This window comes from Colias philodice, chromosome 15 (genome assembly GCF_061535455.1).
Source record: "Colias philodice isolate Cphi_HAF_F1 chromosome 15, ilColPhil1 Martin Lab GWU primary, whole genome shotgun sequence".
Lineage (NCBI taxonomy): Eukaryota > Metazoa > Arthropoda > Insecta > Lepidoptera > Pieridae > Colias > Colias philodice.
Genome location: NC_143100.1, coordinates 1,401,395 through 1,417,692, shown reverse-complemented (window position 1 = coordinate 1,417,692; position 16,298 = coordinate 1,401,395). Strand labels below are relative to the sequence as shown.

Sequence of the window (16,298 nt, the reverse complement as noted above, 5' to 3'; positions counted from 1 at the left end):
AAATACTTTCAAACTTTTTCAATTTTATTAATTTCGACGAGTTCATTAAGTAATGATATTAAAATGTTAAATATTTAGTATTGCTATAAAAAATATTCAATTGTAGCCTACCCTTCGCTAATATTAGATATTATGGCTCATTACAATTTCAATTCGCACGCTCATGTCATATCTATCTTGAGATACGGTCTTATAATCTGGGGTAATGGCGTAAACATCAGGAAAGCGTTCATCTCCCAAAAAAAATGTATACGCGCGATTTGTGGCGTAGGTCCGTACGAATCGTGTAAACCGCTATTTATTAAACTCAAGTTGTTAACTTTGCCGTGCTTATATATTTACGAAATTTGTATTTTTGTAAAAAGACATAAGTATCTTTTTAAGACGGCCCAAGACATATACAGCCACGACCACCGTCATCCAAATCGACTTGTCTATAATAAAACACCCAGGACCACTTTATATACCAAAAATTGTCATGCTATGTGTATTCGTATATTTAATAAACTTCCAGAATCTATAAAAATGTTAAATATCGGTCCTTTTAAGACAAAACTGTATGAGTGGCTAAATAATAAAAATTTTTATAATGTGTCGGATTATTTAAATTTGTGACATTGAATGTTTAATCTTGACTAATGAATATAATATATAATGTGTACCTTTTATGTAAGACAATGAAATAATGTACTTTTTATATAAAATAATGTTGCGGAGCTGATAATATAATTTGCACGCCATTCATGGCTAATGTGTTGATTCGACCTATAATGTAATTTGTTATCTTTGTACCTACACACATTATGCAAATAAAGAGATTTATTTATTTATTTATTTATTTAATTGATTAAAATGTACTGCTAAGTACGAAATTACAAATTACGTAATTTTTTGTTCGAATGTAAAAACCTTAAATGATACAAGGCAATAATTAATGTATAATTTAAGGCAATATTAATAATTTCAATTAAAAAATGTCAAATTCAAAGACAAGGCAATGTATTTACATGGTATTTACTATACCTTAAGTTTTGACATTTGTTACTTCAATATAACAAGGCTGTGCGTTATATTACGTTCAATTACCATACGGCAGTATAAAAAAGCATTAACAATATATATTATTCGACATTTGTATTGCTTACATACATCATGAATTTGAAGACACGTGTTGAAAAAAAATATAACTTTAAAAAAATGGCGCCATTAATTTGACAGTTGTCAATACCAACCGCTAGATGGCGCTGAAATGAAAAAAGTGTTAAAACTCGTCGTGTCTCGCGAGCGCTTCACCAAAGTCCGTGGCTTGAGAACCAACAAAGAGGTCGTATTTGTCTAATATTTCCTCTTTGGTTAGTTTCTCGTCAGCGTCTGAATCCGCTTCGAAAACTAAATGCTTCGCTTCAGCTTCCGCGTGATCGAATTCTGGAGGTGCGATCCAGTCTTTTACTTCGTGCTCGTCCATGAAGCCGTCTTTGTTTAAGTCCCTGCATTATTGCAATTTATTAGAAAATTATTCATAGCAATATAAGTTACATTCTCAGTAATCGTTAAAAAAAATATAAATTTTATATGATAACTACCAGTTTATCAAATTTTTAATTTGGTTAACAGTTGTTTGAAAATAAACTTTCGAGTTTTGTAAGTCTAAATGAATATTAAATTTTACAAACCACAATAAATATCTCTTATAAATTAGAATTTACTTCTTCCTTAATCTTGTACGTACCTATATCCAGTGAACTGTTCACGCTCTTGTTTCACCCAATCTGGTTCATCATCAACGCTCTCGCCTTCCTCTGGCTTGTACATGTCTCCGATGTACTCTTCTAAAGATACCTTGCCGTCCTGTTGGGAAAATATATATGAGAAACCATTATACAGGGTGGAAGGTTAAGATGGGGCATGAAGGGCAGGTACCTTAACCGTTGTAGCTACATGAAAACGTTCTTAGGAGACTATCCTTAAATTCTTGAGAAATTTTAATCTGCATTCACAGATTTTTGAAAAAATGTACGGTTTGCAAGGAAATCGGCAGTTTTCAAAAAAAATTTTTTTGATGCCAATCGATCCAGTTTCTCATAGGGATCAAAACACTCTAAAAGACCAACTGAGGTATGAGTACTAGAAAAGTCACAAATCGCGAAAAACTATTTCCACACATTCACTAAGAAAATAAGACGTGAATCAACAAAAGATGCGCTAATAGAAAACTCCAAAGAGATTTTCAGGCTTCAATATTTTTTGTTTCTGATTATTGAAACACATACTGATAATAAGAAGAAACATTAATTTAATTAAACGGTTGTCAAAGGAAATAAAAAATAACAAAATAATAACAAAAAACAACATTTAAAGTGGTGATAATTCCAGAATTTCTGAAATAATTTACATAAAACTTATGATATGAGATGCTCAAAGTGGTCACCGTTTTGACGTAAACATAGGTTTGTTTGTTTTGAACGACGCGGACGTGTCAAGCTTTTCTTAAATGAGCCACTTTCTGCTAGATTTTTTACAAGATTCGCAATTACCTTTCGCGTCGGTACATGTCGCATTGGATATTTACTCCTGTACCATTCCAATGCAACTGTTGGGTTTTTATTATTTAAAAAGTAAGCCTCTAACAGATCTAAACGTTCCAAATTATTTAAGGACATTTTTAGTGAAGGCAGAGTGACTTTTGGTAACTTTTGTTTTCTATGTGTTATTGTTTACATAAGCCATAAAAATGTGACGTGTTCGTTCGATATTCAAATTTAAATAATTTTTCATCTCGTGCACGAGCTGCCAGCCACCGCCCGCTCATGCCCCGCGTCGCTGGCATGTTATGCAACTGTGCCTTTGTCTTTTTACTTGTTCATGAATGAAAATAGTTTTTCGCGATTTCTGACTTTTCTAGTACTCATACCTCAGTTGGTCTTTTAGAGTGTTTAGATCCCTACGAGAAACTGGATCGATTGGCATCAAAAAAATTTTTTTTGAAAACTGCCGATTTCCTTGCTGACCGTACATTTTTTCAAAAATCTGTGAATGCAGATTAAAATTTCTCAAGAATTTAAGGATAGTCTCCTAAGAACGTTTTCATGTAGCTACAACGGTTAAGGTACCTGCCCTTCATGCCCCATCTTAACCTTCCACCCTGTATATTATACTTCGAATATGTACATATCCATACTTAATATTATAAATGCGAAAGTAACTCTGTCTGTCTGTCTGTTACTCAATCACGCCATAACTTCTGAATCAATTTGCATGAAATTTGGTATAGAGATATTTTGATACCCGAGAAAGGACATAGGCTACCTTTTATTGCGAAATATGTACCACGGGCGAAGCCGGGGCGGACCTCTAGTATATTATATTATGTACTTCTAATATGCACATATAATGTATAAAATATAATATAGCTGAAAAAGTGGACTGTGACTAAAAAAAATAATTATAGTCGTATTTTTAGACGAAGTCAGCTGACAGCAGCTAATGTCGCTTTGTAAAATAATGTTGCCATATTTAAAGTAAAAGTTTTTATAGTCTTCCATTTTTACGCGTTTATTATATTTTTTTTTTTTTTTAATAAATAAGGTAAGAAAAATAGCCAATAAGTTATTAAAAATTCATCTACAAGACGTCATAATCAAAATTTACACAAAATTTAAAATTTTTATATCATGATAGCATCTAACAGTCTGTCTAAACTGCTGAATCTACAAATGAAACCGCAGAACACAACAAGTTATTTTAATACTAGATTTCCGCCCGCGGCTTCGCCCGCGTTTTCAAAGGAAAACCCGCATAGTTCCAGTTCCCGTTCTCGTGGGATTTCCGGGATAAAACCTATCCTATGTGTTAATCCAAGTTACCCTCTATATGTGTGCTAAATTTCATTGTAATCGGTTCAGTAGTTTTTACGTGAAAGAGTAACAAACATCCATACATCCATACATCCATACTTACAAACTTTCGCCTTTATAACAGTAGTAGGATTTTAAAAATACCTTATCCTTGTCAATATCTTCCAGAGTTTCGAGCACAACAACATCCCGCATTCCAGTGTGGTCTTCCGGGTGAAGGAATGACGCGAATTCTGTTCTGTTTAGCGCGTCATCTTGATCGGCGTCTGTAAATAGGAAAATATTTGTACAACTAATGAATGTTTTGAAATATTTTAATCTACTACATAAAAATAAGTCGGGTTTTCCTTCTTGACGCTATAACTCCAGAACGCACGAACTGATTTCCGCGGTTTTGCATTCGTTGGAAAGGTCTCGGGCTCCGTGAGGTTTATAGCAAAGAAAAGGTGTCTCTGGTGGCGAAACGGAGTTCGCCCGGTTTGCTAGTTATATATGAAATTTTAATATAAAAAAATGTATTGTTGTAATAAATGGTAGTTCTATATTTTTGAGAACTTTAAAGAAAACCAATGTGAAAATTGATGAATTTATATATTTTGATTTACAAAAACTTATTATTATTACTAGTGGTCCGCCCCGGCTTCGCCCGTGGTACCTACATGTTTAAACTATCCATCTCTCAAGTTGGATCGAACTGCACATGGTGTGCGAATTTTATTATAATCGGTTAAGTGGTTTAAGAGTCCATTGAGGACAAACATTGTGACACGAGATTTATATATATTAAGATATGAAATTTTAATATAAAAAATGTATTGTTGTAATAAATGGTAATTTCTATATTTATTTTTGAGAACTGAGAGAAAACTAATGTGAATATTGATGAATATATATATTTTGATTCACAAAAACCAATATATTTTTTATTAAGCACATGAAAATTATTTCCATGTAAGCACAATAATTACAGGTCCCTACATCGCTGACACGGGTCGCACGGGAACGTAAATCGCTGATACTAATGCATTCCTTTAGTGCAACGTAATTCTAAGCCTTCATTATATTTATTAGAATTTTACTCATTTATCGTAATCACATTATCTATCAATTCTTAATGGAAATCCATACTAATATTATACAGCTGAAGAGTTTGTTTGTTTGAACGCGCTAATCTCGGGAACTACTGGTCCGATTTAAAAAATTCTTTCGGTGATAGAAAGCTCATTTATCGAGGAAGGTTATAGGCTATTATATCATTACGCTACGACCAACAGGAGTTGAGCCACGGGGCCGAAACCGCGCGGAGCAGCTAGTAAAATATAGTTATTAAAGTAATCACTACATAGTATAAAACCAAGTCGCTTTCTCTGTCCCTATATCCATATGTATGCTTAAATATTTAAAACAACGCAAAGAATTTTGATGCGGTTTTTTTAAATAGATACAAGTGATTCAAGAGGAAGGTTTTAGTATATAATTACATTTTAGACAAAGCGGGCGAAGCCGCGGGCGGAATGCTAGTCATAAATAAATTCGATTCGTTTTATTGGCCTCCATCTGTATGAAACATAATTTTTAAATATTTTCCATATCGATATTTTTATACATACATAGATATGAATTATTACGATTATTATGTTTCTCATTTCCATAATACTCGGGTACCACCAGAAGGACAGTACCCGGATCTTTGGAAGGCTTACGTGGGGACACGGATCCAACACGCAGAGGCCCTTTCGAGAATTTTAATGTGTTGTGGGACACCAGCCGCAGCCTGCCCATGACTGCACTATAGAGATACAGCCCTGGGCAGTCCGCGGCCGATGTAGGACTATTGCAGGGTATGGAAATTTAATGATTGGGCTATGGATTGGGATGCTAAATGGACTGGTACTGAGGACTATGGGAAACTATGGCACCTGCCTTTCTACTAAAAGAAAGTAAAAATATGTTGGCAGGTGGTGACTCGCCCTCTCACTGTATGGGCCCCCGAAATAAGTCGCTGCAATAGTGCGACAAGGGGGCAACATATTGTGAGCAGCTAAGGGTGGAGAGGCGTCCCTGGACTTTAAACTACGATCACGCGCTCCCTGAGGGTCCAGCATCACGTGCCCACTCGCCACTTACGCTTCGCATCCACCCTTCGAGCTAAAAGCTCTCGCGACTCCACTCTGGCCGGCCGGTTAAGGCAAGCCAGAGGTGGGGGTCCTGTCCTCGTCAGGCTTCACTCCGACCGGCCGGTGAAGGCGAGCCGGAGATGAAGACAGGGGCCTCCCCCGGGAGCACTCGGTTCCCGCGGGGTCGCTACTCCCCGACACCCCGCCACAAGGTGTCCTGCGGGTTGACTGATTGCACGGGTGGAATATCTATTGTCACGTAGACAATAGATATTCCAACCGTGGGCGATGGGGTCGTCACATCCCTACGCCCTTACGATTATTATTATTAACTAGTGGTCCGCCCCGGCTTCGCCCGTGTTACATATTTAGTATCCTATGTCCTTCTCCTGGCTTCTAAACTACCTCCCTGCCAATTTTCAGCTAAATCGGTTCAGCCGTTCTTGAGTTATAAGTGGAGTAACTAACACGACTTTCTTTTATATATAGATAGATAGATAACCAAATGAATATAAATATTATATAACAAAAAATTAAAAAAAATATCTCACCAGCATAATGCCATCTTCTGCGATCCCTTTTCAACAGGTTGCTGTATGTAAAACCTTCGGTGTTAGCTTTCAATTCATTTGGACTCATTTCATCCATGAATCCATACACATTTTTCCTGTATGCCTGAAAGAGATTTAATCTATTATTGTAAGTCTATTTTAACTAATATATGAAAAGAAAAAAAACGAATGGGTTTCGAAACTGCGTCACCTATAGGCTTAAAGTTGAAATTTTTATATCATCTATGCCTTCATACAATTTTTTTAACATTTTATCTCATAAATATATCTATCTGAATATATATTAATCTATTAATATCATAATTATTAATCTTGCAACTTTCTGAACCAGATTATTAGACTACCAATAATAAACAATGCCCATTTAAATTAAACGAGTGTAAGATTACATTAAAATAAATTTAAATTATTCAAAAGTAGAAAGAATTTTTAATCAAGAACACAAAAAAAGTTTGCATTCAAAAACAAAAAAACCACTAAAACGAACCTCCCAAGTAACAACATCAGTGTTCTCCGGATTATGCTGTTTCCAATGACGTTCGACATCTTCCTCTATATACCTTTTCTGGGTGTACCTAATCCAGTCCTTCAACTCTACCGGCGTCACGTAACCATCTTTGTCAGAGTCGATTTTGTCAACGATCATTCTAGAACATTCCGGAGATAATGAGGTCAGTGAACTTTGATAAGATTCGGCGGCAGAGTGAATTTGAGTGTTTTAGATGATTAATAGCTAGATGCAAATTGCTAACAGTTTGGCTTCATACAGAGAACAATGCTCTTTTGAGATTAAAAAAAATTACAAAGTATTCTTATGGATTTTTGGAATGATAACATCTTTAGGAGTATTAACACTTAAAAATCCTTCATAAAAAACCATTATTAGTCTTCAATTTATTTTGTCAATAGAGCCCCTAAGAATAAAAATCTAATTTATCAAATTTTTATTCTCCCAAATATCATCTTTTGCATAAAGATTCGAAAATAAACAGTGTTTTAAAGCTAAGCTTTTCAAATGTTATTCCATCTAAATAACCTACATTCAAGTGAAATCTTCACAATACAACAACAGAGTTTCTCCCACACATACTATATCTATTTTTAGCTCAAATCTTACAGAGCTGATTTGAATAACCCACATTACTGTATTATCTTAGTAGTTATCACTTAAGTAAACAAAAGTTAATCATACCGGCAGAAATAACATTACAATTTTTTATAGAAAATTTGCCATAAGTATTTCTAATAATAATCATAATTATAACTAGAAAACATGGCTTAACCAAGATGACAAAAGGTGAAATACCAAAAAGATATTACAAAGTTACCAACATGAGTAAATAAGTATGCAATATTTATTAATGTTAAAAAAAGAAAAACAAGAGCTTTTACCATAAAAACTAAAACATTACAAATAGTTCACCATATTCATATCTAACGCACATAAAAATACAATCAAAATGAGGACCTAATTATTTTAATTAATAATAGAAGAATTGGAATAATATTATTAAAAGAAACTTACCCCAATCTTCTTTTACTCTCTTCAGGAGGTAGCTGATCAAACGTCTTCGCCTGATCCTCACCAAGGAAGGCATCATGGTCAAACTGCTTATTGTGATGCTCGTTCCTATAATGCTCTGCGTCAGAGAGGTGGTCCATCATCCTCTTTGTGTCTTCTGGATTTGGGACTCCCGCAAATACTGCCGTTATGGCCAATGATATGTATAGTGTTGTCAGCATTGTGACTGTAAGAGAAATAATATTTTGTAGATGTAATTCCAATTGGATATTGATAATTAAATAACTTAGCAGTCCAATAGCAATAACAAGAATACATTTGTGGATTTAAGTGAGAAAAAGAAGCCAAATATTGTAAATGGTTGTTAGGATAATTTTTATTAACCTCTCAACCACCGAGTGGCCAGATCCGACCGCGACACAATAGATTTTCTATTGTCTGTGATTCCGGGGCCTGATGGATTAAGCAGCAAATGTCAGTTGCTCATGAATCGTAACTTGAAATATAAATTTACCTACTCATGTATAACTATAGAGAAAGCACTGCAACCAACACTCTATTACTTTTCAGAAATTAATTAACTTATCAACCCTTTTATCTTACTATCCTTTAATGTTTATAATCATTTATCATTAATTTATTTACTTTTAATTTTGTAATTTTTATGTTTTAAAAAATTGACCTACATTCCATGTAAGTTTATACACCCCAGATTTCCTAAAATACACTATAATATTGTAATAATGATGTTGATTAATCCAAAAATGTACATGAATTTACATTAAATTTTTGTGGTCTAATCTAGGAAACTGTAAAGCAACGATAACTTTTAAATGCCGGTATGAATGTACATCGACATACAATTAAAAGCTCATGATATCATTGCGATAATAATATGCGATAAAACAATTACTTACATTCTTGTACTGACCTTTAAACTACACAAAAACTAAAGACACAGTTAAAACTACGAACCTGCGTTGGTGGAATTGGCCACGTCAACAAAGTACACGTAAACTTCCTAGTTACCAGTTTGTTCCCTATTCCCGTTCAAATACTCCCAACTTCAAATAATAGGCGTACGCTCTATGTACCGGCAACAGTTCAATCGCGAGATGAATTTGATACAAAACGTCATAATTTATGTCAATTTATGTCAATCTGTGCAGGATGCAGCATCCAGTATTGCTAGCTAATATGTCATGAATTCCCTCTTTTTTGTCATCTATCACAAAATTCACACAAAAATAATTATTTCACCATCACAATTAAAATTTAAACCAAGATTTAAACCCAGATATTTCAATGAAAATATAATAATTTATTCCCTCTGTGTTCAATCTTGCTAATGTATACTCAGGTTGCAAGATAATTTCTTCTACAGACACTGCAGGGAAAACAAAGTGCGGAAAGTTGGTTAAAATCACAGGTTAAAATCAAAACCTCCAACATAATGAGGTTTCATCCTCAATCATCCCTAATCAGCTTATCAGGCATATTTTCGAAAAATACTAATTACATATTACTATAATTCAACAGATATACAAAATCCATCTTTATAAAAATGTTTTATGGGGTTCTTGTTAATACACAGAAAGGGGTAGCATTTGCTTGAAAAAGTTAGCATTCGTTGTTTTTAAATTTTATCTTACAGATATTCGAGAGCTTGCTTTTTCTCAAAATAACGAACGTATTGGTGTAATTTTTATCGAGACAAAACTACAAGAACGAACGCGCAAGGCGAATAGCGAGTTAACTGTTTACACGTGGATGTTCATTTTTCGCCTCACTGGTCACCACACTTTTCCCGCGAGTAGAGTGTGGAAATGCTCCAAAACTTCAAAAGATTGAGCTTAAGATTTAAAATTCCCAACGAAATATTTTTTACCTATTAAAAAGATTTTTACAAAAGCAACTACAAAACCTTATTATTTGGTACCAAAAATTACGTATCCAGTCTAAAAACATTTTAGAAAAAAATATAATGCTGTCATCTGATTGATTTGATTGAATGTCAAGAACATGACTGTTGTGCTTATTTTGCATACGCGTAATATTATAAGCGGTGCTTAATTATGGTTTAGAGAGGAGCAACGCTGTTTTAATAAATTAAATTTGGCTAGCATTGCATGTGTTCCTCATAAGTGTAGCTAAAACAGGATTGCAAATGTCAATATGTCAGGATCTCGGCCTTAACTTCCAACAGAGAATGGTAGGTGTCTTCGTTTTTGGTTTCAGTGAATGCTGTTTTATAATTTCGATTTACAATTATTTCAACCGGTTTGTGTAATGAAAATGTAAGAAATTTATGTAAGAATTATATGCTGTTCCATTACAAATAGCGTGAGTAATTTATATTTTTAAACATCGTCCGATGTTTATTTATTCCATAAGCATTATTAATTATCACGTAAGGATATCTGCACAATGTTTTAGAATATAGTTATAAATATAAATGTGATATTCCAATTGGAAGTTATAACCTAATAAATGATCTGCAGGGCGCAAACATATCGCAATTGGAGAGAGATATAGGATCAGAGCAGTTTCCGCCGAACGAACATTATTTTGGTTTAGTTAATGTAAGTAATATTTTATCATTACTAGTATTTTCATAGCTTGAAATAAAAATAAAACATTTTGGTAAATAGGTTCTTCGTCAGCTATCTTGATTGCAATAAAGGAAATGGCCTTTAACCTTACATATCTAGTGTTAGTTCGATATATTTATTAATTCATTAATTAATTTTTACATAAATACATACATTTAATTAAATTAAAAGTTCTTGAGAACTGTCTAAAACAATCTCTAGACATCTTATCAGTACAGTATCAGCCTATATTCAACTCTCATAACCTCTTTTCAGTTTGGCAACACTTGCTATAGTAATTCAGTGCTTCAAGCTTTATACTTCTGCCGTCCATTCAGAGAGAAGGTTCTAGAATACAAAGCTAAAAACAAGAGGACCAAGGAGACATTGCTAACATGTCTAGCGGATTTGTTTTATAGTATTGCAACACAGAAGAAAAAAGTTGGTTCCATTGCGCCCAAAAAGTTTATAGCTAGATTAAGGAAAGAGAAAGGTAAGTCGAATATATTTTTTTCTATATACTATCTATACTTAATATTATAAAGCTGAAAAGTTTGTTTGTTTTAACTCGCTAATCTCAGGAACTATCGATCCAATTTGAAAAATTCTTTCGGTTTTAGATAGCCCATTTATTGAGGAAGACTATAAGCTATATATCATCACACTAAGACTAACAAGAGTGGAGTACTGCGGGTAAAACCACAGGGCACAGCTAGTATAATATAAAATTGTCTGAAAATGTCCAATTTGTAAAGGTTGAATACTTAAGTTGCTTTCAAGAAGGATCTTTATTTGTTTAATAAAAATTTTGTATCTTTCTCTTTTAATAAAGTCTTAAGTCTAAACAGAGAACAAAAAAGAGTCATCAGTTGAAACATTATGTAATTTATTCATATTTAGGACTAACTCTTACATATATAATAACTCGCGGTCCGCCCCGGCTTCGCCCGTGGTACCTACATGTTTAAACTATCCTATCTCTCAAGTTGGATCGAACTGCACATGGTGTGCGAATTTTATTATAATCGGTTAAGTGGTTTAGAAGTTCATTGAGGACAAACATTGTGACACGAGATTTATATATATTAAGATTGATTGCCTCGGTAAGTCTAATTTTTTTGTTTGTATATAAAATAATGTGTTTTCTTTGCAGAAGAGTTTGATAATTATATGCAACAGGATGCCCATGAGTTCCTCAACTTCCTCATTAACCATATAAATGAAATTATTTTAGGTAAGTTACTAGTATACTGACATTTTATTAACACTTGCATGTGAATTGATAGAGTGGAAAAGTTTATCTTAGGAAGGTTGTTATGTTATTTCATAATAAAATGTAATGTTAAATGACTATTCATTAATGCTTATAAAATTTTAAATTAGTAAAAAAGTGAAAATTACAAGAAGCTTTATATCTATAAAATACTAGCGGTCCGCCCCGGCTTCACCCGTGGTACATATTTACGTTTTCTCTACCTAAGAACCATCCTCGTACTTCAAGGAATATAATAACAAAAGAATTATCGAAATCGGTCCACCCGTTCAGGCGATGCCTTGACAACGCGAAACGGGTTTCATTTTTATATATATAGATGAATGTTAATTCAAGAAATCTACCAATAACAACCCACACATAAGATTAGATTCAAAGATATGTAATTGGATTGCATTCAAATAATAATTGCTGTGATAACATAAAATGGCTTCTTTGTCTACCGAGACATGAAATGGGATTTAGCTGTATTTCATTTGCTTTTCTTTATAGCAATGTAAGTGTAAAGCCATACAGTTATATTGACGAAATGACATTTTGATTGAAATTGTAATATACTATAATCAACATATAAAAGTAACCTTACTACGTGTCGACGGAAAATAACAAGAATCGCAAATTTATATTATTGTATTATTTTACGCCCACATTTTCCGAGATATTTTATCCCAAATGTAATTTAATTTAAAGTAATTAATACCAAGTTTCGTCTTATTATCAATTTGCATTAAACACATATAATTTATAAAGTTTCATTTTAAAACTGTATGTTGTCTTACCCTTGAACTAGAATATGACCATTGTGGTTTAGTAAAATAATACTCTTATACACATTTTCACTAACAATGACCTATAAACTGGGTCACAAATGACCCAGAGGATATGTATCTTTCCAATAAATTTGTATTTCTGCTATTTTGGTAACTTTTATATTAAAATTAGCTTTCCGCCCACCACAGTCACCTTGCGAATTATTTACTTCACGACGTTTTCTCAGACTTACATAATATTAAAAGATGTGTGAAAATTTTCATAAAAAAGTCAATTGCAAAGCGTCAGTAGAGTTCAGTTACAAACTTATCACAAGCAAAATTTACATCAATTGTAGCGGAACGCAATCAGAGCACGTTAAAACTGCAAAAGACGTCCGGCTCCGGCGAGAGCGTGACGTGCAATGGCTCGGTGCCGCAGAGCGCGGAGCCCACGTGGGTGCACGAGATATTCCAGGGTACCCTCACTAGCGAGACCAGGTGTCTCAACTGCGAAACCGTCAGCAGTAAGGATGAACATTTCTTTGATTTACAGGTAAGTTTTAGGGTGCCAATGCAAATTTTTTAAGAACTTTTGAAATATTTTAAAAGTAAAATTGAATAGTACAATATAATTTTTACATTAAAAATACTGAAAAGAATTATATCAATGTTAAACTTAAATCTTAAGATAGATATAGGACAATGTGGAAGAAGAAAATATTATAATTACTAGGTTTTGAAAAAAGGAAGAAAAATTACTTTTTTAATTGAAATCAATAACTAGCACTACTATCTAAATTAATTCATCAAAATTGCTTTATTGTACATTTAGACTTTCGACTGCTCCGCGATTAATGATATAATCGTTGATAATTTTATTGTGATAAGCCCAAATATCAATCCCAAGAAGTTTTAGATGAATAAGAACAACGCATGATTTCAAAATCTATAAGATATCAATTTACGCGATAGGAAAACTGATGATTGACGTACATTTTCGTAAAATTTTAAGATAACTGTTGCTATCATACGATCAATATCAATTTGTATGCGTAGGACACTTGACTTTTATGTAGACCACGAAGACAAAGGATTTAGTGGGTCATTAAGTAATATAAAGTGCCTACTTTTGCCCATAATTATCTTAGTAGCGCATACTATGATTTGGGTCACAAAGCAATTCGTCTATATGAATCACACATTACCTATTAGTGACTATGGTCTATTTTGTCTTTATCGCCTCTTGTTATTGTTAAGTACAACTGAAATATGCCTATGAACATTTCATAGGTTCTATAATATTTCATTTCGAAAGACTTAGATTGAGTTAAAAATTTGCATTTTTATTAGAATAGTAAAAATTCTATGAAGCGGAATTCGAGCGTCTTTCGCGGCTACTGGTCATTCGAGACCTCACGAAAATTCGATTGCTGAGGTGGGAACCTCATCAATCAAATTTTCTTCTAATCTTTCGATTTTGTGTTTTATGTGCTTAAAATTCGAATCCTACATCATTATTTTTATTTTAATTAAGAATTATTAATGCTATAAAATTTTTCGACAGTTCTAATCGTCAGATATCTATCTATCATAAACATATTTATTTTGATTTTATTTTAATATAGTCTTCATTTATTAACAGTAAATAAACTTCCTCCCCAGGTGGACGTAGATCAGAACACCAGTATTACGCACTGCCTCAAGTGTTTCAGCGACACAGAAACGCTGTGTAACGACAACAAATTCAAATGCGATAACTGTAGCAGCTACCAAGAGGCACAGAAACGTATGCGAGTGAAGAAATTACCGCTAATACTGGCTTTGCACTTGAAACGGTTCAAATATATGGAACAGTACAATAGGCATATTAAGGTGTCCCACAGGGTCGTATTTCCGCTGGAGTTGAGGCTTTTTAATACGGTGAGTTTTTTGCTGTCTGTATGTATGTAGATACTAGATATAATAATCATGTTATCAATAATTGTAACTGTTTATCAGTGAAATAATCTTCTTCTCTTAATTAATGGCTCCACCCAATAAAAACAGTTAAATAATACTAGTAGTCAATTGTAACTCACTCAAAAAAAATACGTCAAATGTACGGAATTTTACTTTCCAGTCCCTCGTACCTCGTACATAATCTTTATATATAAAAATGAATCGCAAAATGTGTTGGTAAGCGCATAACTCGAGAACGGCTGAACCGATTTCGATAATTCTTTTTTTATTATATTCCTTGAAGTACGAGGATGGTTTTAATGTAGAGAAAACGTAAATATGTACCACGGGCGAAGCCGGGGCGGACCGCTAGTAATTCATAAAATTATTTCATGATTAGATACGTAATGTTAAATCAATCTTGTCAATATATCACGTTTGCAATGAAATATTATATCGAAAACTTTCCCAAGTTTGCAGAACTTTTGTAATTTTTTTCTCGACCATACAGCGAAAAAATAATTTAATTGCAATTTTAACAATGTTCCGGACTGCGGACAAGGTTGCAAAATGAGATTTATTGTCGTCCCAATGGACCATTCAATTGACCGAAGTTTGAAAACTTTTGGAATTATTGTTAAATTTTGGATTTCGAATGTCGATTCTGACTGATGTATATTATGACCTCTTATTTCCAGACAGATACGCTGTGAATTGAACTGACTGGGAATTTCTTATTATGGTCGCAATAACCAGCCATGGTTTATTATGGTATTATATGAATTTAATGAATTTGCCAGTCAGTTCAATTCACGGCGTAAACTGACTGGGAATGAGAGGTCATAATACGGTCCTTGTTCATTTTTATCGCATAGCTTTCGAGTTGTACGTACATATTGAATGATAAATATTAAATAACTCTATTACAGTCGGACGACGCAGTGAACCCCGACCGTCTATACGATCTCGTAGCGGTGGTGGTGCACTGCGGGTCGGGGCCCAACCGGGGACATTACATCAGCATTGTGAAGAGCCACGGCTTCTGGCTGCTGTTCGATGACGATATGGTCGATGTGAGTATGAGTGTGAGTGAAAATTAGTGACTGTGAGTGGTGAAAATTAGTACGTGTGAGTGGGCCGATGACCTGGTGGCGGTGGGATGAAGGAAAGGATGGAATGTAAATATAAGTGAGTAAAATTTGTGGAAGCTAGCATATGGGATGTAAAAGTGATATTACTTGATTTAAGTGAGGAAAGAGGTTGGGAACAAGTCCCATGACTAACGATGCAAGGTTTTGTTTGCAGTTTTGAATTATTTTTTATTTACACTATTGAATTGGTCGGATTAATTATTTAAATTTTTAGCGAAGGAATTTGTTAATAAATTAATAATATTATTTTCAGAAAATCGACGCGTCTGCGATTGAAGACTTCTACGGCCTAACATCAGATATACAGAAATCATCAGAAACTGGATATATTTTATTTTATCAGTCTAGAGATGCTAGTTGTTAAGTTTTCACTAAATATAGTATAAATTATTTAACATAGGCACTCAATCATGTTAATATGCCCAGTTTGTTAACGTTGGAGCGGCATATTTATTGTTTATTTGTCTTTATTTAGATTTCATCCATTTGTAAATATAATTCATTTGAAAATAAAAAGAAGTGATTTTA

General features: G+C 33.6%; 2 protein-coding genes across 3 annotated transcripts; one reads left to right on the top strand and one right to left on the bottom strand.

Moving 5' to 3' along the window:
* Window positions 1–1,010: 1,010 nt before the first annotated feature.
* Window positions 1,011–9,198, bottom strand: scf (Calumenin B scf). 2 transcript variants are annotated; one of them, XM_089704301.1, is made up of 7 exons: window positions 8,983–8,997; window positions 8,069–8,291; window positions 7,031–7,190; window positions 6,523–6,646; window positions 3,999–4,120; window positions 1,730–1,848; window positions 1,011–1,487 (listed from the first exon to the last, which is right to left on the bottom strand). In XM_089704301.1, the coding sequence occupies exons 2-7, from the start codon at window positions 8,284–8,286 to the stop codon at window positions 1,262–1,264; spliced, it is 969 nt and encodes a 322-aa protein (XP_089560427.1). In that variant the 5' UTR covers window positions 8,287–8,291; window positions 8,983–8,997; the 3' UTR covers window positions 1,011–1,261. The 2 variants fall into 2 exon arrangements, with proteins under 2 accessions (XP_089560427.1, XP_089560426.1); XM_089704300.1 differs by lacking the exon at window positions 8,983–8,997 and adding an exon at window positions 9,041–9,198 and having other exon boundaries at window positions 1,022–1,487.
* Window positions 9,199–10,067: 869 nt separating this feature from the next.
* Usp12-46 (Ubiquitin-specific protease 12/46) lies at window positions 10,068–16,298 on the top strand. Its single transcript, XM_089703990.1, has 8 exons — window positions 10,068–10,277; window positions 10,567–10,647; window positions 10,933–11,149; window positions 11,810–11,890; window positions 13,038–13,234; window positions 14,344–14,601; window positions 15,549–15,692; window positions 16,024–16,298. Exons 1-8 carry the CDS (start codon window positions 10,233–10,235, stop codon window positions 16,132–16,134), a joined length of 1,134 nt encoding a protein of 377 aa, XP_089560116.1. The 5' UTR covers window positions 10,068–10,232; the 3' UTR covers window positions 16,135–16,298.